This window comes from Scyliorhinus torazame, chromosome 3 (genome assembly GCF_047496885.1).
Source record: "Scyliorhinus torazame isolate Kashiwa2021f chromosome 3, sScyTor2.1, whole genome shotgun sequence".
NCBI lineage: Eukaryota > Metazoa > Chordata > Chondrichthyes > Carcharhiniformes > Scyliorhinidae > Scyliorhinus > Scyliorhinus torazame.
Genome location: NC_092709.1, coordinates 44,650,727 through 44,677,515, shown reverse-complemented (window position 1 = coordinate 44,677,515; position 26,789 = coordinate 44,650,727). Strand labels below are relative to the sequence as shown.

General features: G+C 46.4%; 1 protein-coding gene across 2 annotated transcripts in view; it reads left to right on the top strand.

The window, feature by feature from the left end:
- Positions 1-26,789, top strand: part of setd7 (SET domain containing 7, histone lysine methyltransferase) — a 48,709-nt gene that overhangs the window by 17,145 nt on the left and 4,775 nt on the right. Inside the window, exons 3-7 of one of the 2 annotated variants that reach the window (XM_072495601.1) lie at positions 6,541-6,742; positions 9,749-9,896; positions 20,006-20,087; positions 25,138-25,255; positions 25,359-25,516. In XM_072495601.1, the coding sequence (XP_072351702.1) occupies positions 6,541-6,742; positions 9,749-9,896; positions 20,006-20,087; positions 25,138-25,255; positions 25,359-25,516 (708 nt within the window). Of the gene's footprint in view, positions 1-6,540; positions 6,743-9,748; positions 9,939-20,005; positions 20,088-25,137; positions 25,256-25,358; positions 25,517-26,789 lie in introns of both variants that reach the window. The other variant, XM_072495600.1, reaches the window with a different exon arrangement.

The following is a 26,789-nucleotide window of genomic DNA, read 5'->3' as shown; positions in this document are numbered from 1 at the left end:
AATGTACACGGTAAATCATTTGAGTTTCAGCAAAGACCTATTTGACTGGTCTGTTTCTCAATTGAGTAATTTTTACACTGGGTTAGGAGGGGGAAAATCCGAGTTTCTTGCACTTTGCATCATGGATCAATTAATAAGTTTCAGATGAAAGGATATATAATGTGATACTCTCTCTTTGTTGGAATATCCTGACATTGGAAGCCTGAACATGATGGATTGGCACTTTGGCAAGGAGGGGCTTGGGCTTGGACTTTGGTGTTGGGGGGGGAGGGGGGAAGGATTTTTGAAAGTATGGAACAAATTGCCACGACAAGTGGTTGTCTTATTTCGAATCCGCTATAGTGCCATGTATTATGGCACTTATAATTGTTCTTGGAACCCACACTTTTTAGAAACTAGAATCACACATCCCTCTTCAAAGACGTGGCACATTCTGCAACCTGGCAATCGCGAGCACATTTTCTGCATACTTTTCAAGCCAGATCTAGACAACTGTTAATGTGATCATGGTCTGTAGTCAAAAATGATCCTGGGGTGAAAGGGAAAAGCTAATAATCTTTTCAAAAATCTTTAACACTTTGCCGTTCCTTTTTAATTTCCAAATTTCCTCATAGCTTTTCGGTAATTGAGACTTTGCTGCTCTCTTTTAACACAAATGGAGTGCACATGTCCATCACGAGGGATTTGGCTTTGGCACCAAATATAAGAACGTCACTGGAGGAAGAAATGTTATCATTCTGGTGTCAGTCAGGCTGAAAACGTTGACAGGCCAGTGATGTGGGGCTGGATTCTCTGTTTCTCATTTAAGTGTTGACACCAACGGAGGATCCGTGGAACTTCACGTCAGAAATATCGGCACCACAGCCGCACCAATTCTGCTACCGGTGAGGGGCTAGCACTGGTGCCATCGAAACACACGAGAAATGGTGTGGGAATCAGCGGGTCCGTGATGGAAACCCGCAGGGCTGACAAGCTGCAGCCACGCGTAAACACACACTGCTCGGGGCCAAACCGATGGGACCGGTTGTGCTGGAGCAGGAGCTGCCATACAGCTGATAGGTCTGCTGGGGCCAGAGGGCACCCAGGGAGGTGGCCCTGGGGAGGGGGTCACTTAAACTAACCAGGGCACCAGGTTTAAAGCAGGCTGTCAGTGGCATGCGCAGCCACATGGCTGCCTTGCCGGCTGGGATAATGGTGTTGTGTACCCATCCACCCCAACCCCACAGCCCACCTCCTGGTCACCCACCACTACTCCCTGGCCCCCAGCCCTGGCAGAAACTCCCTGGCCAGCGGCACGGCTGTCAGCGAAATATGGCGCTGCTGGACACTGTCCGTACACCCTTTCTTCTCAGCAGCTACCAGGCCAGGTTCACTATTTGTGAGAGCACACGTGGACTGCGACATTAGGAACTAGGCCCATCGGAGACGGAGAATTATGAGTGAGCCCACCAATGATATGCGAATGGTGTTGCAACTACACGCGCCGTGCATTGCATTGACGGCATTTTCGAGGAGGAGGCGGAGCATCGCGATGTGGCGTCAAACCGGCACCTGCCACGATTTTGGCGTCGGGAGCTATTCTCCGCCCGATCCCACGCCCTGATTTTGCTGTCAGCCAACGGAGAATCCCACCTGTGGTGTCTCATTTTGTTTGACTTTATGAATTTTTCCCAGCCATTGAGATAGGTCAGGGTCCTAGAAATAGTTACAAATGACTCTTTAGATCATAGAACATTACAGCGCAGGACAGGCCCTTCGGCCCTCAATGTTGCGCCGGCCTGTGAAACCACTCTAAAGCCCATCTAAACTATTCCCTTATTGTCCATATGTCTATCCAATGACCATTTGAATGCCCTTGGTGTTGGCGAGTCCACTACTGTTGCAGGCAGGGCATTCCATGTCCTTACTACTCTCTGAGTAAAGAACCTACCTCTGACATCTGTCCTATATCTATCTCCCCTCAACTTAAAGCTATGTCCCCTCGTACTAGACATCACCATCCGAGGAAAAAGGCTCTCACTGTCCACCCTATCCAATCCTCTGATCATCTTGTATGCCTCAATTAAGTCACCTCTTAACCACCTTCTCTCTAACGAAAACAGCCTCCAGTCCCTCAGCCTTTCCTCACGATCTTCCCTCCATACCAGGCAACATTCTGATAAATTTCCTCTGCACCCTTTCCAATGCTTCCACATCCTTCCTATAAAGCGGCGACCAGAATTGCACGCAATACTCCAAATGCGGCCGCACCAGAGTTCTGCAACATGACCTCATGGCTCCGAAACTCAATCCCTCGACCAATAAAAGCTAACGCACCGTACGCCTTCTTAACAACCCTCTCAACCTGGGTGGCAACTTTCAGGGATCTATGTACATGGACACCGAGATCTCTCTGCTCATCCACACTGCCAAGAATCTTACCATTAGCCCAGTACTTTGTCTTCCTGTTATTCCTTCCAAAATGAATCACCTCACACTTTTCTGCATTAAACTCCATTTGCCACCTCTCAGCCCAGCGCTGAAGCTTATCTATGTCCCTCTGTAACTTGTAACATCCTTCCGCACTGTCCACAACTCCACCGACTTTAGTGTCATCTGCAAATTTACTCACTCATCCTTCTACACCCTCCTCCAGGTCATTTATAAAAATGACAAACAGCAGTGGCCCCAAAACAGATCCTTGTGGTACACCACTAGTAACTGGACTCCAGTCTGAACATTTCCCATCAACCACCACCCTTTTGTCGTCTTCCAGCTAGCCAATTCCTGATCCAAACTGCTAAATCACCCTGAATCCCATGTCTCTGTATTTTCTGCAGTAGCCTACCGTAGGGAACCTTATCAAACGCTTTACTGAAATCCATATACACCACATCAACTGCTTTACCCTCATCCACCTGTTTGGTCACCTTCTCAAAGAACTCAATAAGGTTTGTGAGGCACGACCTACCCTTCACAAAACCGTGTTGACTATCTCTAATCAAATTATTCCTTTCCAGATGATTATACATCCTATCTCTTATAAACCTTTCCAAGATTTTGCCCACAACAGAAGTGAGGCTCACTGGTTTGTAGTTACCGGGGTTGTCGCTACTCCCCTTCTTGAACAAGGGGACAACATTTGCTATCCTCCAGTCTTCTGGCACTATTCCTGTAGACAACGATGATTTAAAGATCAAAGCCAAAGGCTCAGCAATCTCCTCCCTAGCTTCCCAGAGAATCCTAGGATAAATCCCATCTGGCCCAGGGGACTTATCTATTTCTGCACTTTCCAGAATTGCTAACACCTCCTCCTTATGAACCTCAAGCCCTTCTAGTCTAGTAGCCTGAATCTCAGTATTCTCCTTGACAACATTGTCATTTTCCTGTGTGAATACTGACGAAAAATATTCATTTAGCACCTCTCCTATCTCCTCGGACTTCACGCACAACTTCCCACTACTGTCCTTGACTGGCCCTATTCTTACCCTGTCATTCTTTTATTCCTGACATATTTATAGAAAGCTTTAGGGTTATCCTTGATCCTACCTGCCAAAGACTTCTCATGTCCCCTCCTGGCTCCTCTTGGCTCTCTCTTTAGGTCCTTCCTAGCTAACTTGTAACTCTTGAGCGCCCTAACTGAACCTTCATGTCTCATCTTTACATAAGCCTCCTTCTTCCTCTTGACAAGTGTTTCGACTGCTTTAGTAAACCACAGTTCCCTTGCTCGACCACTTCCTCCCTGCCTGACAGGCACATATTTATCAAGGACACGCAGTAGCTGTTCCTTGAACAAGCTCCACATTTCCATTGTGCCCATCCCCTGCAATTTTCCTCCATCCGATGCATACTATGTCTTGCCTCATCGCACCATAATTGCCTTTCCCCCAGATATAACTCTTGCCCTGCGGTATATACCTATCCCTTTCCATCACTAAAGTAAACTTAATCGAATTGTGGTCACTCGCCAAAGTGCTCACCTACCTCCAAATCTAACACCTGTCCTGGTTCATTACCCAGTACCAAATCCAATATGGCCTTGCCTCTCATTGCCCTATACTGTGTCAGGAAACCCTCCACACATTGGACAAAAACGGACCCATCTAAAGTACTCTAACTATAGCGTTTCCAGTCAATATTTGGAAAGTTAAAGTCCCCCATAACAACTACCCTGTTGCTTTCGCTCCTATCCAGAATCATCTTTGCAATCCTTTCCTCTACATCTCTGGAACTTTTCGGAGGCCTATAGAAAACCCCTAACAGGGTGACCTCTCCTTTCCTGTTTCTAACCTCAGCCCATACTACCTCAGTAAACGAGTCCTCATCAAACGTCCTTTCTGCCACCGTAATACTGTCCTTGACTAACAATGCCACCCCTCCCCCTCTTTTACCACCTTCCCTGCGCTTACTGAAATACATCGAAGTATCGAAGTCCCAGGTACCAACCCATGCCGCAAGTTCGCCCACCTTATTCCGGATACTCCTGGCGTTGAAGAAGACACACTTTAAACCACCTTCCTGCCTGCCGGTACACTCCTGCAACTTTGAAACCTTACTCATGACCTCACTACTCTCAACCTCCTGTATACTGGAGCTACAATTCAGGTTCCCAAGCCCCTGCTGAACTAGTTTAAATCCTCCCGAAGAGCATTAGCAAATTTCCCCCCCAGGATATTGGTACCCCTCTGGTCCAGGTGTAGACCATCCCATTTGTAGAGGTCCCACCGACCCCAGAATGAACCCCAATTATCCAGAAATCTGAAACCCTCCCTCCTGCACCATCCCTGTAGCCACGTGTTCAACTCCTCTCTCTCCCTATTCCTCGTCTCGCTATCACGTGGCACGGGTAACAACCCAGAGATAATAACTCTGTCCTTGATCTAAGTTTCCACCCTAGCTCTCTGAATTCCTGCCTTGCATCCCTATCCCTTTTCCTACCTATGTGGACCACGACTTGGGGCCGCTCCCCCTCCCCCTTAAGGATCCCGAAAACATGATCCGAGACATCACGCACCCTGGCTCCTGGGAGGCAACACATCAACCGCGAGTCTCTCTCGTTCCCACAGAATCTCCTATCTATTCCCCTAACTATGGAGTCTCCAATGACTAATGCTCTACTCCTCTCCCCCATTCCCTTCTGAGCAACAGGGACAAACTCTGTGCCAGAGACCTGTACCCCATGGCTTACCCCTGGTAAGTCCGCCCCCCACCCCCCCAACAGTATCCAAAGCGGTATACTTGTTACTTAGGGGAATGACCACAGGGGATCCCTGTACTAACTGCTTCCTCCCAGCCCCTCTCACCGTCACCCATCTATCTTTGTTCTTTGGAGTAACTACATCCCTGAAGCTTCTATCTATAACCACCTCTGCCTCCCGAATGATCCGAAGTTCATCCAGCTCCAGTTCCCTAACGCGGTTTCTGAGGAGCTGGAGATGGGTACACTTCCCACAGATGAAATCAGCAGGGACACTGACGGCATCCCTCACCTCAAACATTCTGCAGGAGGAACATTGCACTACCTTCCCTGCCATCCCCTCTAGATAAAAAAAGAAAAAGAAAGCAAGAGCTTACCTGTTATTGACTCCCCTTCTCAGCAAGCACTCACTCAGCAACCTCTGCGCTCCGCACGATAACATCTGAGGGAAAATAAAATAAAAACTACTTACCAGTCACCAGCCAATCCCTTACCTGCAGGCTGTGATGTCACGGTTCAACTTCTTTCTACTTCTACCTGCCCTCGAGCCTTCCTCTTGATCTTTACAGTGGTTGTTTTTTTTTGGGTTGGAGTAGGGGGTAGGGAGGGAAACACTGAAGAAGTGTTTCGGGTTTAAGTGTCACTTGACAACAGCTCCTCCACAAACCACCTTCAAGTTAGGGTGACCACATTGGATGTATGCAAATTTTCCCCGTAACAGCCAATCAGCAGCTCTGCTCTACTTCCCACTGCTGGATGCTTGTCTTCACTTGAACAGCTAGGGTCTCTTGCACAGGTACACCTTCAAGTTAGGGTGACCACAATGGACGTATGCAAATTTCCCCTGCAACAGCCAATCAGCAGCTCCGCTCTACTGACCTCTGCTGGATTTTTCTTCCAATTGGAAAGCACTTCCCTCTCCTTTTCCCAGTTGAGGTCCAATCAAGAGAAGGAACCTCTCGTGTAGCATTTTGCTGCAACATGCTACATCAGCTGCTTGGAGGAAAAGGTCAGTCCATCTTGGATATGATCTCTGTCATCACTAAGACTGAATGAATGTAACAGATGCATGCAATTTTATTTGCTAGTAAAATACCCACATCCCAGTGCTCAGGTGAGGGGAAAATTGCCTTACTCTTGGTTTTGGTTTTGCAGAGTTGCCACTGCTGCATATTGTAAATCATAGTATATATTCGTAGAAGAGTACTACCTCTGGTGTTATAATTTATCTGAAAATAAATTGGCCAGATGAAGCGCGTCCCAAATTAATATTTGATGGGTGCCTATTGTTCTACGTACAACCATTAAGGACTAAGGTGTCTTGAAAAAATGTATAACATCATATATCCCTTTTTATTATTTAGCACACTGGAAGGGAACTGCATTGATGATGCTTTACATGGACAAGCTGTTTACACGTATGAGGACGGGAGTACCCTCCATGGTACCTACTTTGATGGAGAATTGAATGGCATAGCTGAGGAATATGATTCAAAGGGACAGTTGACATTCAGGGGTCAATACAAGGATAATGTCCGATGGGGTATATGCTGGATGTACTTTTCGGTAAGCTTCAGTTCGAGGTCAACAGCACAGAAAAGGCTCTTTGGCCCATCACTCTGTGACGGTCAAAAACAGCCAACTATTGATTTGCAAACTATGGTGAAAAACTTTAAAACTTGAGGTTAACTTGCATCGAGACCATAGGCCATACGTTTGATTGCAGCCCCTGATGAATTATATAACCTCATCCAAAGCAGCAGTTTGGTTGCTTTAGTTGCGCTCAACACGTATAATTTTTTTCAAATATGATATGCACCTGGACTCTTGTGAACGAACGGTCAACTTTGCCTGAACCCCATGTGCAACACGCACCTAGATCTCTGCAAAGTTGTGGCGAAAGTGAACAAACCCAACCGAACTGCAGGATTTGATCCCCAATTAGCACTGAATCTATTTGTATCAATTAAAAATACAGTTTTTTAAAAAAATGTAAAACGCCATGGCTTAATTCGCATATTGTTTTTGACTCAAAATTGTCCTCCACTCTCCATCTTTCAGTGGCTCTTTCTAGTTTTATTTATCCTCTTGCTCCAAAATAATTCCTTGCAGAATGTACTCTGATAAAATGGCCAATCCAGCTGTGGCTAGACTAGAAAGAATTGCCTTGAAGTTTTATTGAGGCAAAATGAGTTGTGCTAATTTGGAATATGAATGTGTAAAATTACAACCGTTACACAATTCACAGCCAAGCTCCCACATGCTTTCAATTGATCAATCGAAAAAAGCTCATGACATAATGTGTAATGCTTCATAAGCAGGGGTTCCCAAACAGTGGGCCGCGGCTCCTGTTGAGGCCACTGCATGATCATTTGTGGTCACAAGCTCCGAGGCAGCCATGAGAACTGGAAAACCGAGACTCTGGCAGGGGTGCAAAATAACCCCCACCCATCCCCCAAACAGTTCATCTATAGCAGTGTTCTTCAAACTTTTTTTTCCGGGAACCCATTTTTACCAACCGGCCAACCTTCGGGACCCAACCCGGCAGACCTTCGCAACCCACGCCGGCCCACCTTTGCGAACCATGCCGGCCGACCTGCGTGACCCACCATTGCTTGCTGCTGACAAAAATGGAGGAAATGGTTTTGGGTCCCTTTGGCCCTCGTACATGCTCCTCCAATGGAACCTGTTGGATGAAGGTGAAATCTTCTGGTGTCGGAAAGTATGGAGTCTCTTTCTGTCCAAAGTTCTGCATTTTTGTCCTGTAAAATTTTATCAAATAAAACCCCCCTGAACTTGTTTAAAAAATAAATAAATAAATAAAATGAATAAAATAAATGACAAATTAAAATTAAATGAATAAACCCCCCGAACTTGTAAAACAAAAAGCTGTGACTGTCTAAAAACAAAAAGCGGCCGCACTGCTCATGCGTGCCCGATCATCGGTGTGCATTTTTTAAATACATGTTCGCGGCTATTTTGTAGACCGCTTGCAGCCGGCGTTATTAAAAGCCGGCTGCTGCATGCGGATTTGCGCAATCGGGAGCGCCGCGAAGGACGGCTCCGCGACCCTTCCGACACCCGCCCGTGACCCACCCGCGGGTCGCGCCCCCGAGTTTGACAATCACTGATCTATAGGACCGCTCTTGATTGGTGGTTCTTTCTTTGTTCTGATTGGCCATTCAGTTAAGCACTCTGATTAGCTAATCGGGAACTTCAATTGACGTGCTTCTAATTCGAGGAGGTGCTTTGCGCACATCAAGGCTCCATTACAATCCTGTGCAAAATGTGTATCTGAGGCAAGTCAGTCTTCAAAATGGTTGTGGGCAAAACAATATGCCTGCAGGCAACAACACTCTTCCTTCCTTCCAACCCCACCCAACACTTCCTTTCTGGTACTTTTCCACCCACTATCACTCTGGGGTTGCCCCAATTTTCAAGCATTGAAATGGGGTCACGGTGGAAAAACATTTGGGAAGCACTGTTCATAAGTTTCGAAATATTGGTTGCAAAATAACCTATATTGCTATTATGTGTAATATATCCTAACTTAGATCCATTGAATCCCTACAGAGCAGAAGGAGGCCATTCAGCCCATCAGGTCTGCACTGACCCTCTGAAAAAGCACCGTGCCTGGGTCAACTGCCCCACAACCCCACCTAAACGTTGGACATTAGGGGCAGTTTAGCAAGGCCAATCCACCCAACCTGCATATCTTTGGACTGTGGGAGGAAACCTAGTACCCGGAGGAAATCCACGCTTCTAGATAATGTTTTAGCAGAAGAAATGTGCATATAATCAGAAAATGATGGTAGGTCAGGGAGGAAGAACGATTAACTCTAGGCATTATCAAACCTTTCTGGCTCATACGAGTGCTGCCAACAGCAACAGCTGGCCCTGAATGTTTTTGGAGAAGACTGGCAAAAATTATGGATATAAAATAAATTTTTTAAAAACTTTGCGTTTGTGCTTTCATGGCCATATCTATTCTGGTCAGAAATGTCTGTGAACAGCTGCCATAACTTTATCAGAATTAGAGTAGAAAATTTATTTATGCATGGAAAAGGGGTGTATATTGTCTGCATTTCTCGTGGAATTGTGATGGCAAAGTGTAAACTGTTCATGGAAATTCTTTGGGCTATGTGGGTGGCATGGTAGCACAGTGGTTAGCACTGTTGCTTCACAGCTCCAGGGTCCCAGGTTTGATTCCCGGCTTGGGTCACTGTCTGTGCGGAGGCTGCACGTTCTCCTCGTGTCTGCGTGGGTTTCCTCCAGGTGTTCCGGTTTCCTCCCACAGACCAAAGATGTGCAGGTTAGATGAATTGGTCATGCTAAATTGCCCTTAGTGACCAATAACGTTAGCTAGGATTACTGGGTTGTGAGGATAGGGTGGAGGTGTGGGCTTAAGTGGGGTGCTCTTTCCGGTGCGGACTCCATCGGCCAAATGGCCTCCTTCTGCACTGCAAATTCTATGATCTATGTTTCCAAGATCTTGAGAAGAAAATCTATATGTCATTAGACCTGTGAAAATTGTGTGTTATGAATCAAGTGACATGTTATCTTATGTGACAGGTTGGTGGCTGCCTTGTAGGAGAGGTGAATGAAGATGGGGAGATGACTGGCGATAAAATAGCTTATGTTTATCCTGAGGGCAAGGTAGCACTGCTTGGAAAATTTGTTGATGGAGAAATTATCGAAGGACACCTGGCAACTCTTAAAGGTGTGACTGAGGGGAAACCCCAGTTTGAACTGTCACCAGATGGTGAGAAGTATTGATTTATCATTACACTGTTTCATCACGTAATTTAATAATGGACACACGTGTTCAATAACCTTTACGCTTTTTCGTAAATTTTGAGTGTTTTTTTTAATGCTTCAGTTAAAAAGATCTGTCAAAGTGGCATTCCTAAATTTCAACATGTTTAAATTCTGGGCGCTCACTTCCTGGCTCCCCATTGTCAGATTTTGGGTGGGGGGCTACCCCAAAGATGTGCTGGGGAGTCCTTTTCAGGTTCCCAGGTAAGGATTTCCCTGGTAGTTGTCCAGAAGGGCTAACTCACCCTGGGCAATTGGGCTGTGCTGGGTACCATCCAGCAATTGAAACTTTGTTAACTCTTTTATTTTTAAAAAAACTCCAGAAAGTTAGGTAATCAAGTAACTCGTAGCAGCCATTGATGAGACCAAAAAAAGAAATGAAAATGAAAATCGCTTATTGTCACAAGTAGGCTTCAAATGAAGTTACTGTGGAAAAACCCCTAGTCATCATATTCCGGTGCCTGTTCGGGGAGGCTGGAACGGGGATTGAACCTGGCCTGCCTTGGTCTGCTTTCAAAGCCAGCAATTTAGCCCTGTGCTAAATCAGCCCCATTCAAAGGGGAAGAGATTGACTTTAGGTTTAAGAGCATGAGAAACAGAAGCAGGAGTCAGTAAGAAAACCTCTTGAGCCTGCTCTGCTTTTAAAGAAAAACAATATCAACCGAATTGTTATGGTGCAGAATGAGACCACTTGGCCCATTGTGTCTACACCGGCTCTCCAAAATGAGAATTGTGACTGTACCACTCCCCTGCCTTTTTCCCATATCTCTGCACATTGTTTGTATTCAAATAATAATCTATTTGAGTACCTTAATGGAACTGGCCTCCATCACTCTTCCACGCAGTGCATTACAAACCTGAACCACTCTGTGTGAAAAGGATTTTTTTTCTCACGTCACATTTGCTTCATTGGCAAATCACTTTAAATCTGTGTTTCACAGATGGGAACCATTTCTCCATATCTACTCTCTCCAGCCTCATGATTTTAAACACCTTCGCCTTCTCCACTCCAAGGAGAACAGTCCCAACTTCTCCAATCTATCCTCATATCTGAAGTTTCTCATCCCTGGAACCAATCTTGTGAACTTCTTTGGTACTCCAGTGCATTCACATCGCTTAAAGTGTGGCACCCAAAACTGTACATAACACAACAGCTGAGATCTAACTAATATCCTTTACAAGTTCAGCACAACCTCCTTGCTCTTGTACTCTTTGCCTTATTCTAAAGCCTAGCATACTGTATGCTTTATTAACTTCTCTCTACCTGTTCTGGACTTATGCAGAAATGGTGGAAGCAAATTCAATAACTTGCAAAGGGAAATTGACATATACTTGGAAAGGAAAAATAAATAGGAAAGAGCAAGGGAGTGGGATTAATTGGATATCTCCTTTCAAAGATGGCAATACTTGCTGAATGATGCCCTTCTGTGCTATGATGAAGTATTGAACCTGTGAACTTCTGTCCAACCATGGTCTTGTATCTGAGTTCACCAAGTCATTAGAGTATTTCATTCAGAGTTATTGGTATTTGCAATGAGGGCAGTTGAAAACCTGGTACCCAGTATGATTTTTTCCAAGCATCTACCAGGGTAAGATTATTGACCGTGTTTATTTTCCTTAGAAGAGTATAGCCAGCAAAGTATTCAACCATTGCAGTGGAGTTAAGTTACTTGCTCACCCATCCATCAAAAGATTTTGAAACGTAGGAACAGCAGAAGGCCATTCAGCCACCTCGAGACTGTTGTACCATTCAGTAATTTGGATGAGGGAAGCAAAAGTAATAATTCCAAGCTTGCTGATGACATGAAACTTGGTGGGAATGGGAGTGGTGAGGAGGATGTTAAGAGGGTGATTTAGGCAAGTTTGAGTGAGTGGGGATGCAGTATAATGTGGATAAATGTAAAGTTATCTACGTCAGATAGAGAAGCAGAATGGCGGAGTATTATTTAAATAGTGATAGATTAGGAAATATGAAAATGAAATGAAAATCGCTTATTGTCACAAGTAGGTTTCAAATGAAGTTACTCTGAAAAGCCCCTAGTTGCCACATTCCGGCGCCTGTTCGGGGAGGCTGGTACGGGAATTGAATCTTGCTGTTGGTCTGCCTTGGTCTGCTTTAAAAGCCAGCTCTTTAGCCCTGTGTTAAACCAGCCCCTATACAAAGGGACCTGGGTGTCCTAGTACACCAGTCACTGAAAGCAAGCATGTAGATAATAATCTTTATTATCACAAGGCTTACATTAACACTGCAATGAAGTTACTGTGAAAAGCCCCTAGTCGCCACATTCCGGCGCCTGTTTGGGTACACGGAGGGAGAATTCTCAATGTCCAAATTACCTTTCGGAACTAGTGGGAAGAAACCGGAGCACCCGGAGGAAGCCCACGCATACATTGGGAGAACGTGCAGACTCCACACAGACAGTGACCCAAGCTGTGAATCGAACCTTGGACCCTGGCGCTGTGAAGCAACTGCTAACCAGCAAGCAGTCAGGAGGACGAGCAGTCTGGAAAGCAAATGGTATGTTGGCCTTCAATGCAAGAAGATTTGAGTACAGGAGCAAAGATGTCTTATTGCAGCTGTACAGCAGGGCTGGTGAGACAACACCTAGGTTGTTGTGTGCAGTTTTGGTCTCCTTATCTAAGGAAGATATACTTGCCACAGAGGGAGTGCAGCGAAGGTTCACCAGACTGTTTCCTGTGATGACAGGATTGTTGTACGAGGAGAGATTGGGTTGACTGGGCCTGTATTCACTGGAATTTAGAAGAATGAGAAGGGGTCGAATTGAAAGGTATAACATTGACAGGCTGGACAGACTGGATGCAGGGATATTGTTTCCTCTGGCTGGGGTGTGCCTAGAGCAAGGTCCACAGCCTCAGACTATGGGTTAGGCCATTTGGGACTGAGATGAGGAAACACCTGGTTACTAGAGGGCAGTGGACCTGTGAAATTCTCCACCGCAGAAGGCTGTGGAGGCCAAATCAAAGAAGGAAATATATAGATTTCTAGACTCTAAAAGGTGCCAAGGGGTATGGGAAGAGTGCTGAAGTATGGTGCTGAGATATGGGGATCAGTAACGATCATGTTGAATGGCGGAGCAGGCTTGAAAGATCAAATGGCCTACTCTATTTTCTGTTTCTGAGCTACAGTGATGCATGGAATCATAAAATCACTAGGCCATTCAGCCCATCGAGTTGTACCGACCCTCTGAAAGGGTACCCAAGCTAAGGTCAGGCCCCCACTCTATCCCCTTAACCCAGTAACCCCACCTAACCTAACCTTTGGACACTCTGGGGTAATTGATCATGGTCAATCCACCTAATCTGCACATCTTTGGAATCATTGAAATCTCTATCTCTTTCTTTTCTGAACAACTTTTAAAATATAAATTTAGAGTACCCGATTCATTTTTTTCCACAATTTAGTGTGGCCAATCCACCTACCCTGCACATCTTTGGGTTGTGGGGGCGAAACCCACGCAAACACCTGGAGACTGTGCAAACTCCACACGGACAGTGACCCAGAGCCGGGATCGAACCTGGGACCTCGACGACGTGAGGCATCAGTGCTAACCACTGCACCACCGTGCTGCCCTGAACAATTTTAAAACTACATTTTACTTGTAAAATTTAGCTCACACAGGATCATTTTGATTATAATCCTTCAGCATTTAGGTTTTGAATATCTGAAGCTTTTAATGGAACAGACCTGTATTGCAACATGTTCAGAGTAGCAGTGGTAAGCTGCTAAATATAGAACTCACTCAGTATGGGAAGATTACTTACAACGAAAGCTGTGTGGTAACCCGTTGATCTATTTTCATTTCCATGTAGAGTTTGCTACATAGTTTTGCACCTGGAAGCAGAATGTATAAAGTCTCCTAAATTGGAGAAGCTTTTTAAAAAATATATATATTTTTATTCAAATTTTTCCAACAATTTTTAATAACAAACAAACCCCCCCCCCCATAACAAAAGGAAGAAAGAACACACACCCCACATTCAAAAATAACCCCCCCCCCCACCTAAATACCCCCCCCAAAAGAGGCATTCTCCCCCCCCCCCCCCCCCCCCCCCAGGTTGCTGCTGCTGCTGACCTCCTCCTAACGCTCCACGAGATAGTCTAGGAACGGTTGCCACCGCCTGAAGAACCCCTGCACAGACCCTCGTAAGGCAAACTTTATCTTCTCCAATTTAATGAACTCTGCCATGTCATTTATCCAGGCCTCCACGCTGGGGGGCTTTGCGTCCTTCCATAATAACAAGATCCTCTGCCGCGCTATCAGGGACGCAAAGGCCAGGATACCGGCCTCTTTTGCCTCCTGCACTCCCGGCTCGTCCGTTACCCCAAATAATGCCTACCCCAAATAATGCCAACCCCCAGCTCGGCTTGACCTGGACTTTCAACACCTTGGACATAGTCCTCGCAAGGCCCCTCCAAAACCCCTCCAGTGCCGGGCACGACCAGAACATGTGGACGTGATTTGCCGGACTCCCTGAGCACCTCCCACGCCTGTCCTCCACCCCAAAGAACCTACTCATACTCGCCCCTGTCATATGCGCTCTGTGAACAACCTTAAATTGTATTAGGCTGAGCCTGGCGCAAGAGGAGGAAGAATTAACCCTACTCAGGGCATCAGCCCACAGACCCTCCTCAATCTCCTCCCCAAGCTCCTCCTCCCACTTGCCCTTTAGCTCCTCTACCGCGGCCTCCTCTTCTTTCAGCTCCTGGTAGATCGGCGAGACCCTGCCCTCTCCAACCCATACACCCAAAATCACCCTGTCCTGAATCCTCTGTGCCGGGAGCAACGGGAATTCCCTCACCTGCCGCCTCACAAACTCCCTCACTTGCATATACCTGAACGCATTTCCTGGGGGTAACCCAAACTTCTCCAGCGCCCCTAGGCTCGCAAACATCCTGTCTATAAACAGGTCCCCCATTCTTCTGATCCCTGCCCTATGCCAGCTCCAAAACCCCACATACATCTTTCCCGGGACGAACCAATGGTTCTCCCTAATCGGGGACCAGACCGAGGCTCCCATCTCGCCCCTGTGCCGTCTCCACTGCCCCCAGATCTTTAACGTTGCCGCCACCACCGGGCTCGTGGTGTACATTGTCGGCGAGAGCGGCAGCGGTGCCGTCACCAGCGCCCTCAGGCTCGTGCCCCTGCAGGACGCCATCTCCAACCTCTTCCACGCCGCCCCCTCTCCCTCTATTACCCACTTACGGATCATCGCCACGTTGGCTGCCCAGTAGTAGCCACACAGATTCGGCAGCGCCAGCCCTCCCTGTCCCTGCTACGCTCCAGAAACACCCTCTTTACCCTCGGGGTCTTATTTGCCCACACGAAACCCATGATGCTCCTACCTACCCGTTTAAAAAAGACCTTGGTAATCATAATGGGAAGGCACTGGAACACAAAAAGATACCTTGGGAGGACCATCATTTTTACCAACTGTACCCTGCCCGCTAACGAGAGTGGCAGCACATCCCACCTTTTGAAATCCTCCTCCATCTGCTCCACCAACCGTGTCAAATTGAGCTTGTGCAGTGCCACCCAGCTCCCCGCCACCTGAATCCCTAAGTACCGAAAGTTCCTTTCCGCCCTCTTCAATGGTAGGTCATCTATCCCCCTTCCCTGGTCCACTGGGTGCACCACAAAGAGTTCACTTTTCCCTACGTTAAGCTTATAGCCCAAAAAGTCCCCAAACTCCCTTAGGATCCGCATGACCTCCACCATCCCCTCCACTGGATCTGCCACGTACAGCAACAGGTTGTCCACATACAGCTACACCCGGTGTTCCTCACCCTCTCGAACCAACCCCCTCCATTTCCTGGACTCCCTTAGTGCCATGGCCAAAGGCTCGATTGCCAACGCGAACAACAAGGGGGAACAGGGGGCACCCCTCCCTCGTCCCTCGGTATTGCCGAAAGTACTCCGACCTCCACCGATTCGTAGCCACACTCTCCACCGGGGCTCTATATAGGAGCCTGACCCACCTGATAAACCCCTTCCCGAACCCAAACTTCCACAACACTTCCCACAGATACTCCCACTCCACCCGGTCGAAGGCCTTCTCCGCGTCCATAGCTGCCACTACCATCGCCTCTCCCTCCACCGATGGCATCATAATCACGTTGAGGAGCCTCCGCACATTGGTGTTTAGCTGCTTGCCCTTTACAAATCCCGTCTGGTCCTCATGGATCACCCCAGGGACACAGTCCTCAATTCTCGTGGCCAGCACTTTTGCCAGCAACTTAGCATCCACATTGAGGAGCGAGATCGGTCTATACGATCCACGTTGCAGTGGGTCCTTCTCCCTCTTCAGAATCAGCGAGATCAGCGCCTCGGACATTGTCGGGGGCAGGGTCCTCCCCTCCCTTGCCTCATTGAAAGTCCTTACTACCAACGGGTCTAGCAGGTCCACATACTTCCTATAAAACTCAACCGGGAACCCATCAGGCCCCGGGGCCTTCCCCGCCTGCATGTTCCCCAATCCTTTAATCAGCTCCTCCAACCCAATTGGTGCCCCTAAACCAGCCACCTCCTGCTCCTCCATGTTCGGGAACTTCAGTTGATCCAAAAATCGTCGCGTCCCCTCTTCTCCCCCACTGGGGGCTCAGATCTATACAGCTCCTCATAGAAGTCCTTAAATACCTCATTCACTCTCGCCGCACTCCGCACCGTATTTCCCCTGCTATCCTTAACTCCACCTCTCTCCCTCGCTGCCACCCTCTTACGAAGCTGGTGTGCCAGCATCTGGCTCGCCTTCTCCCCATACTCGTACGTCGCCCCCTGTGCTTTCCTCCACTGTGCCTCTGCTTTCCCTGTGGTCAACAGATCAAACTCCGTCTGGAAGCTTCGCCGCTCCCAAAGTAGTCCCTCCTCGGGGGCCTCTGCATACCTCCTGTCCACTCTTAAGATCTCCCCCACCAGCCTCTCCCTCTCCCTGCCCTCTCTTCTCCCTGTGGGCCCTAATGGAGATTAACTCTCCCCTGACCACCACCATCAACGCCTCCCAGACTACCCCCACTTGCACCTCTCCATTCTCATTGGCCTCCAAGTATCTCTCAATGCACCCCAGCACCCTTCTGCACACCTTGTCATCCGCCAGTAATCCCACATCAAGATGCCACAACGGGCGCTGGTCCCTCTCCTCTCCTAACTCTAGCTCCACCCAGTGCGGGGCATGGTCCGAGATGGCTATGGCCGAATACTCCGTTCCTTCCACTTTCGGGATTAGCGCCCTACTCAAAACAAAAAAAATCTATCCTGGAGTAAGCTCTATGTACATGGGAAAAGAATGAGAATTCCCTGGCCAGGGGTCTAGCGAACCTCCATGGATCCACTCCCCCATCTGATCCATAAACCCTCTAAGCACCTTGGCCGCAGCCGGCCTCTTCCCCGTCCTAGATCTGGAGCGATCTAATGCTGGATCCCGCACCGTGTTGAAATCCCCCCCCATTATCAAGCGTCCTGCCTCCAGGTCCGGAATCCGACCCAGCATGCGCTTCATAAATCCGGCGTCATCCCAGTTCGGGGCATATACGTTTACCAGTACCACCCACACCCCCTGCAACCTACCGCTCACCATCATGTATCGACCTCCATTATCCACTACAATATTCTTGGACTCAAACGACACCCGCTTCCCCACCAGTATTGCAACCCCTCTGTTCTTCACGTCCAGCCCCAAGTGGAATACCTGTCCTACCCATCCCTTTCTCAACCTAACCTGGTCTGCCACTTTCAAATGTGTCTCCTGAAGCATGACCACGTCTGCCTTCAGTCCTTTTAAGTGCACGAACACCCGGGCCCTCTTGATCGGACCATTCAGGCCCCTCACATTCCAAGTTATCAGCAGGATTGGGGAGCTTCTCGCCCCTTCCCATCGACCCCCCTAGTGTGGGAATCCCCCCTCCCCCTCAGTCAGTGTGCGCTCCTCCACGCCCCACCGCCTTCCTTCCCTAGCGCGGGAAAAAGCCCGTGCTTTTCTGAGCCGGCCCCGCCCCCTCTGGCGCAGCTCTTTTTGCGGCCTTATCTCAATTCCCCTTTCCCTGGGCCTCCCCTCCCACCACCACCGGCGCCCACACACTCCCACAGCCTCGCCATCAAATTCCTTCACCCATCCCCATCCAGCACCCAACCAACCGAACATTCCCACATGCAGTTTAAAACCATATATATAAATATATATATATATATATATATATATATATATATATACAGCAGAGATTCATCCACTCCCCCCCTCCCACAACCCCAGTCTCTCAATTTGAGTCCAACTTTTCTGCCTGTATGAAGCTCCAAGCCTCCTCGGGCATTTCAAAATAGTGGTGCCGATCTTGGAATGTGACCCACAATCACGCTGGCTGCAGCATACCGAACTTCACCCCCTTCCGATATAGCACCGCCTTAGCCCGGTTAAAGCCAGCTCTCTTCTTGGCCACCTCCGCACTCCAGTCCTGGTCAATTCGGATCTCCGTGTTCTCCCACCTGCTGCTCCGCTCTTTCTTGGCCCATCGCAAAACACACACTGTCCATGAAGCGGTGAAACCTCACCATTACAGCCCTTGGCGGCTCGTTGGCCTTGGGTCTCCTCGCCAGGACCCGGTGAGCCCCATCTAGCTCTAGGGGGCTCGGGAAGGCTCCCGCGCCCATCAGCGAATTGAGCATCGTGCTCACATATGTCCCGGTATTGGACCCCTCAACTCCTTCAGGGGGACCCAGAATCCGAAGATTCTTCCTCCTCGACCTATTCTCCAGGTCCTCAAATCTTTCCGCCCACCTCTTGTGCAGCGCCTCGTGCGCCTCCATCTTCACTGCCAGGCCCAAGATCTCATCCTCGTTCTCCGAGGCTTTTTGTTGCACCTCCCGGATCGCCGCCTTCTGGGTCTCCAATAGTTTCTCAATCGCCGCCTTCATTGGCGCTAGCATTTCGGTTTTCAGCTCCTCAAAGCAGCGTCTGAGAAACCCCTGCTGCTCCTGCGACCACAGCGCCCAAGTTGCTTGGTCTCCACCCACCGCCATCTTGCTTTTTCTCCCTCTCACTTTCCGCTGCTCCAAGATCACTTTTTTCACCGCTCCACTCCTGGTCCAATCCATATACTGCGGGGGGGGGGAGGCGGCCTTGCTGTCACCTTCCCACACTAGAAGCCGTCGAACAATTGCCATTGGGGCCCCTCTAATGAGCCCAAAAGTCCGTTCTCGGCGGGAGCTGCCGAACGTGCGACCTACCTAGGCATAGCCGCAACCGGAAGTAAATTGGAGAAGCTTTAATAACTACAAAACCGTACAATTATATAAACTTAGTTAAATGACTCCTGTGCTTCACAAGAACATCAGCAAACTGTGACGCTGAGCCACCCAAACGTTTGATCTTTCTACGATGCAGGTCTTGAGGAGTGTCTTAAAGGAAGGTAGACCGATTTAGAAAAGGAATCTTGAGGCTCAGGCAGCTGAAAGGTTAGCTGCAAACGGTGGAGCAGTTGAAATCAGTGGAATTCAGACATCTAAGGATCAGCAGTAGAATCAGCACAGAAAGAGAACCTTCGGCCCATTGTGCCTGCGCCGGCTGTGTCATTGTGCCTGCGCCGGCTGTGAAGCATCTATCTATTCTAATCCTATTTTCCACCACTTGGCCCGGAGAGTACTAGAGAAGCTTAAAGAGCTGGGGAGGGCTTTGAAAACCAGGATGAGAGAAGTTTGCTGAACTGGGGTCCAATTAGGGTTGACAAGGAAAAGGATTATGGGTGAACAAGACTTGCTATGAATTAGGAAATGGACAGCAGTTTTAAATGAGATTTTAAGTTTGCAGACAGTGACAATTGGGAGGTCGATCATGAGAATATTGGAACTGACGATTCTGGAGGTAGGTAAGAAAGGCGTGGCATTTAATAAAAATGTCCATTAAACCTGATAATTGTTTTAAAAGACATGTATGGATAATTTAAGACATGTTGCCTGAAAATCTGATCAACTGTTGACATTTAATATCCTTCTTTCTCTACAACAGGTCCAGTTTACACCTTCGACAAGGCCACTTCTTTTTGCATTTCTACAAATTGTCTCCTTCCTGACCCTTATGAAAATGAGAGGTTATTCAAATTTCTTCCCTTCATAAACCAGCTTTTATTTTTAAATGTTGAAATTATTTATAGTTGGGGGGGGGGGAAAAATTGCCTTCTAGTGAGTGACATTGCTGACAGTATGAAATAACTGCTCGGATTGTGCAAATAAGAAGTATGATGTATTCATAAGATTAAAACCAGCAAGAGAAAGAAAATGATTTTGCCCCGTTTGAGCTTAAAATGGAGCATGCATCCCAACCCCGCGGGGCATGCAAGGTTGGCCTGAAATTGGTCCTGATCAACTTTGGTGTGAGTAAGCCACTGGTAACTTGCACCATCACAGACAGCTCAATCAGTGTCTGGCCACTGGTCTCTCTAGCAGCGGTCCAAAGCTAAGCCCTGGGGGAACAGAACAAAATAGGCTAATATCAGACTGGTTGAGTCTGCTGAAACTACGATGGAGCATTTTTGCTCCTCCTAGCTCCACATCAACTTAAAACAAAACTTGCCTTTTTGATGCTCGCCTCTTAAGAGAACATGTCCGTGCCTGGAAAACCTGAGCGGACCAAGTCCAATGTTTCCCTTGCTCAGGGTAGTCCCGATTTCTTGTGGGATCCTAAAATAAGTATTGATCCCTTCATTAGCACGTGCAAACGGCTTAATGCCTGTTCAAGCAGTCCCGGTCCCCCTCTCCCCATACCCATACCCAAAACAAAAAGGGCCAGCCCCAATTTTGGGACGGACATCCTTCGAGGTCCTTGTGAGACAAGATGTCAAGTTTCCCAAATTGGCCTTTATTGCGTGAGTTTTAAAATGGGCACAATGAGAATCAACGCCTACCTCAATGTTGGAAATACACATCAGCCTCTGAAAAGAGAAAGGCAGGTCTTGGACCAAAGTCAGCTAGGCCTTTTCAATTTTCAGATGTAATTGAATAATTGTATATTTCCAGCACTGTTAGATTTTATTTTAGAAGTCCAGCATTCTGCTTTCTTTCTGAATGTACTCATGTTTTGGGAACATTTTTTTTGGGGGGGGGGGTGGTAGTTAATAACATTTTCTACCATAGGTTCTTTTTCAAATTTTTGTCTGTGATTTTCTTCAAGGCATAATTCTTTTTTAATGTCTGTTTCTCTGCTGCAAGTAAAGGGTTAGCTTTACTCTCCTTTCCTCTGTCAGCTCAGCTCTACATTATGCTTCAGGTGGAGCTCAATCGGCTTGGTCCTAAATGTATTGGAATACTTGACTGAGATCTCATGACAAACCAGTTTTGTTTACAAGAATTCTACTCCATCAGTAATCTGGAATAACACTCACTTTATTGTTAAAGGTGGTTAATTGTGGTTTACTACTTTTTTAATGGGTCACTCATTTAAATTAATATTTTAATATGTTTGCAAATTGTAATAATTTACTGTAATAGAAATTGCCTTACTTAAATCAGGAGTAATTATCAAAGGGAATCTAAATTTATGCATTCCTGAGTGTATTCTATAGATTCTTAAGTGTTTTATTTAATCCATCTCCAGGAGCTGACTATTGTTTATAAAAGTGATTGAAATTGAGATAATCTTTTTCTCCACCACCTGGGCACTGAGTTTTGGCTGAGCAGAATTCAAAAAGGAATATCGGGCAGGGAAGAATGCTCCCTATCTGACCGTTTTCCCCCCCCCTTTTTTTTTCCTCCAGTGATGCTTAATAGCCTGACAGAAAGGACAAAAGCCTACCCATTAATTCCAGAATCAACACTGAACCCATGTGATGAATAAATGAACATGATGTACCACTTTGTTACTAAATGTGAATGGATTCAGATGTCATGGGTTCATTTGTTTATTAGCTATTCTACAGCTTTAAGACTTCAATTATAAGAGAGTTGGGAGAGGCATTCAAGTGTATATTTATTGGCAATGAGACTTAGAATTTAGAAGACCACTTGGATTGAAGAGTAATAGAAGCTGAGGAACAATGAGAATGATTAGATGATGCCAAATTATTGTAGTAACCATGAGAATGATTAACTGCTGGTGACCATGTTGTTTTAAGCAGTGCATCACTGGCTGGGTCAGTATTTATTGCTCATCCCTAAATGCCCTCCATTTCAGAGAGCATTTCATAGAATCATAGAATTTATGATGCAGAAGGAGGCCTTTCAGCCATTGAATCTATACTGGCCCTTGGAAAGAGCAGCCTACTTGAGCCCACACCTATCCCAGTAACCCCACCTTACATTTATGGACACTACAGCGCAAATTAGCATGGCCAATCCACCTAATCACATCTTTGGACTGTAATAATAATAATCGCTTATTATCGCTTATTATCACAAGTAGACTTCAATGAAGTTACTGTGAAAAGCCCCTAGTCGTCACATTCCTGCGCCTGTTCGGGAAGACCAGTACGGGAATTGAACCCGTGCTGCTGGCCTGTTCTGCATTACAAGCCAGCTGTTTAGCCCACTGTGCTAAACCAGGGAGGAAACCGTAGCACCCGGAGGAAACCCATGCAAACACCGGGAGAAAGTGCAAACTCCACACCGCCACCTGAGGCCGGAATTGAACCCGGGTTCCTAGAGGTGTGAGGCAGCAGTGCTAACCACTGTGCCACCGCGTCACCCCACCACATTTCTGAGGAAAGGGGAAGACGTTAAATCTTTATTCACACTACCTGCATTCCTGGGTAATAAATTAATACTATTGTGAGTCCCATACGTATGTGAAAGCACCTATAATAATTTAAACAATTTGACATATTAAATTATATTTAATGTAGTATCTCGAAGCAGTTGGCTTCTATACAGAATACTTTGTGTTTACACATCACAATTCACATCTAGGGATAGGATATCCACAGATGATTGCACCACACTGAGTACCATTCACAACTCCTCAGATATTGAAGACTCTTCAGATATTGAAGCCATCTGTGCCTTATGCAGCAAAGACCAGGACACATTTGGGCTTGGGCTGATAATATTGCCTGGCACTGGTGTAGCACCAATGACTATCTCCAACAAGAATCTAGCTATTCCCTTTGACATTCAATGGCATAACCATCACTGAATTCTGCAACAAGTATCTCCTCACAGTCTGTCCACCAGCTGCGAGGCACAATTCAGAAATGTGATGGAATCTCTCCACTTGCTTGGATAAGCACAACCGCAATAACACTCCAGAAGCTCAACACGATCCAGGATGAAGCAGTCCGCTTGATCCAACATCCCGTAAACATTCTCTCCCACAAGGTACAGTGGCACCAGTGTGTGTCATATATTAAAGATGCCGACAGCAACTTGCCACGCCTCCTTCGAATTTATGACCTCTACCACCTTGAAGGACAAGGACAGCAGAGGCATGGAAACACTGCCTATTGCATCCTCCAAGCCACACATCATTCTGACTTGGAACCAAATAATTTCTCCACTTGCTGGACCAAAGTCCTGGCACCCACTCCCTAGCAGCACTGTTGGTGTACCTTCACCAGATGGACTGCAGCTGCTCAGCGAGGCAGCAGCTCACCACCACCACCTTCTCAAAGGCATTTGGGGATGGGAAACAAATGCTGTCCTAGCCAGTGGCACCCACCTCTTGTGAAGGAACATTAGGAGTGGTCAGGTGGCGTTCTCAGTAGAATAACCGACTTCAAGTATGAGTGCATAAGAATAAATGAATCAGTCCGCATTAATGTGCAAATTGCTAGTCTTGGATGAATTTCCACAGTTCAGTACCGCACTAAGCAATTATGCATTTTATAGCATAATATTTCATTTTGGGGTGAGCGTTAGATGGGAGGAAGGTTTTGTAGTCTGGTCTGATACTGTATACCTAGGTCTAATCAGTCACAGAACAGCTTTACAACTGGCTTTGGCAAAGTCCTTGCTCCAGATCATCCTGCTTTATCTGGGTAAATGGTGCACTGTGACACTGGTAGGAAATGTGATAGATTTAAAAAGATAAATGGTACACTTGGGGGTGAATCGTGTAACTTCCAAGTTGTATATCCTTGAGGATCATTAGTAATTTAAGCACAGATAAAGAAGTTGAATGGAGAATGTGTTTTTAAAAAGACACATTGTTTTCCCAACGCTGCTGCTTAACTTTTGATCTTGGTACCATAAATAGATGTAATATTCTGAACATGATTCAAGTGTGGAAGTTAATATTTCCAGCCATCGAAACCCGACAGTTCAACGCCTCATCCATGTGGATTTAGTGATGTTGGTTGAGGGATAAATATTGGCCAGGATACCAGGGAGAACTTCCCATCTCTTCAAAATAGTGTTTTGGGATATTTTGTATCCAACTGAGTGGGCAGATGGGGCCTCAGAACATCTGGCAGTGCAGCATTCCCTCTGTGTTACACTACAATGCCAGCCTAGATTATGTGGTCAAATCTCTGGAGTGGGACTTGAACACACAATCGTCTAACTTAGATAAGTGCGCCGCTACCCATTGAGCCACAACTGACCATTTCTCATGTACAAGTGTAGGATTATGTTAATGTAACTTGTGATTGCTCGTTCTGTGTTTAAAATATCTCTGTACAAGTGATTGGCTCAAGATGATGTCACTGTCTGAGAGAGATTCAAAGGCAAGGGAACCTGGTCGATGGCCAGGACCTATCTCTCTGGAAAATGGGTCTTATGGACTTTGGTATAGAAAATATTGTTTTCATCAAGTCCATTAGTGAGCATAGCTTTGGACTACTGGATCCAGGCGAGATGGATTTTCTCTAGATCTTGCTGAACAGTATTTCATCAAAGAATAGTATAGAATATTAAAGTTTAAAATGAATTAACGTGGCTGAGCTTTTGTCAGAGTCCTTCCTCTTCTAGTAACTTTTAGTTGTCAGTCCTCCCTCTTCTAGTAACTTTTAGTTACCGTTGCAACTTATTTGTGCAAGAGCGGTTCAGATGCAGTTGCAAAGGCAAGGACGGTAACAAAGTTACAATCCTGTATATCCTTGCCTTTCAAGATCAACCAGACTGCCGCTTTTCATAATTTTAATATATTGAAGAGATTGCACAATTTAATCAAAGAACGTGCATAAGTGTTGTTTCTTACTTCTCCTAAATTAGGGTGTATGTTGCGGAGTCTCTTATTCCTGATGCTGGGGAAGGTTTATTTGCAAAAGTAGATGCAGAACCTGACACAGTCATGGCTTTCTACAATGGAATGCGGCTAACGCATGAAGAGGTGAGAGGCACAATTTCAAGGTTTCTAATGAAGGTAGAATTTACCAGTCAAAAAGAATGCAGAAAAGTCTGTTTGTATAAAAGAAAATCACTTGTCTTTCCAGGTAAATTCCAGAGACTGGTCTCTCAACGGGAATACTATATCATTGGATGGCGATACTGTGCTAGATGTTCCTGAGCCTTACAGCAGCACAAAGCACTACTGTGCATCATTGGGGCACAAGGCAAATCACTCCTTTGCTCCCAATTGCTGTTATGCAACGTAAGTAGTTGCTGGTATGTTAAGGGTCAGCTGCAACAATGAGTTTTACACGTACTTGCAAATATTACTGAGGAGGGGGAGAGTTTTACACGTATACTTTTTTTAAATAATGGGTTTTTAAATAATGGGTTATCATTTTGAGGAAAGATAATAATTGAGAGATCCTTTAGTTTTAATTAACTATATATAATCTTTGGATTGGAGTAGATTTCAGGCTGGGGCCTGTTTTTGTAAAACATATTCAAGTATTTCCATATTGTTCAAAGTTATAGAAGGGATAAGAAACATAGTAGTAACTTTGGTTAGGATCAATTCATTGTTGTGGGAGACTCAGCAGTGATAATGTTAAATCAGGAGCGGTTAGTTGGATTTGGAGATGGCCAATGCTATCACTTAGGCAGTGCAAACACTATCTGCTACTTCTCAGCCCAGAGTTATCCAACTAGTGCATTTTTGCCAAATACCATAGGTAAGTTTTTAAACTCTAAGGGAAATGTGTTCTTGTTTTATGGATGAAAATTTTTGGTAGGAAAGGTTAAAGGTCCTCTCCTGCATGATGTCACCTAAATGGGCCAGATGAAAACCTCTGACTTCTAGCTGTGCAGAGCGCCCACCTGATATGTGCCTTGGGTGCCCTGATTGTGCAAATAGGGGCCCTAATGGTGCTTGTCAGATATTGATTGAAATTGGCCATCAACCGAGGCCATGCATCCTCCCTCCGGTGTTTCACTCTTTGGCCTAAGAAGTGGTCCACAAAAGGGACAGTTACTATCCACAAAAAAGGTGGCAGAGGATTTTTAAAGTTTTAATTCTGGAGGTGCAGGACTTTTATTTTGGAAACGAGTAAAAACAACAGGGTTGTTATGATGGGAGATTTCAACTTCCCCAATATTGACTGGGACTCACTTAGGGGCTTAGACGGGGCAGAGTTTGTAAGGAGCATCCAGGAGGGCTTCTTAAAACAATATGTAGACAGTTCAACTAGGGAAGGGGCTGTACTGGACCTGGTATTGGAGAATGAGCCCGGCCAGGTGGTAGAAGTTTCAGAAGGGGAGCATTTCTGGAACAGTGACCACAATTCAGTAAGTTTTAAAGTGCTGGTGGACAAGGATAAGAGTCGTCCTAGGCTGAATGTGCTAAATTGGGGGAAGGCTAATTATAACAATATTAGACGGGAACTGAAGAACCTAGATTGGGGGCGGATGTTTGAGGGTAAATCAACATCTGACATGTGAGAGGCTTTCAAGTGTCAGTTGAAAAGAATTGAGGACCG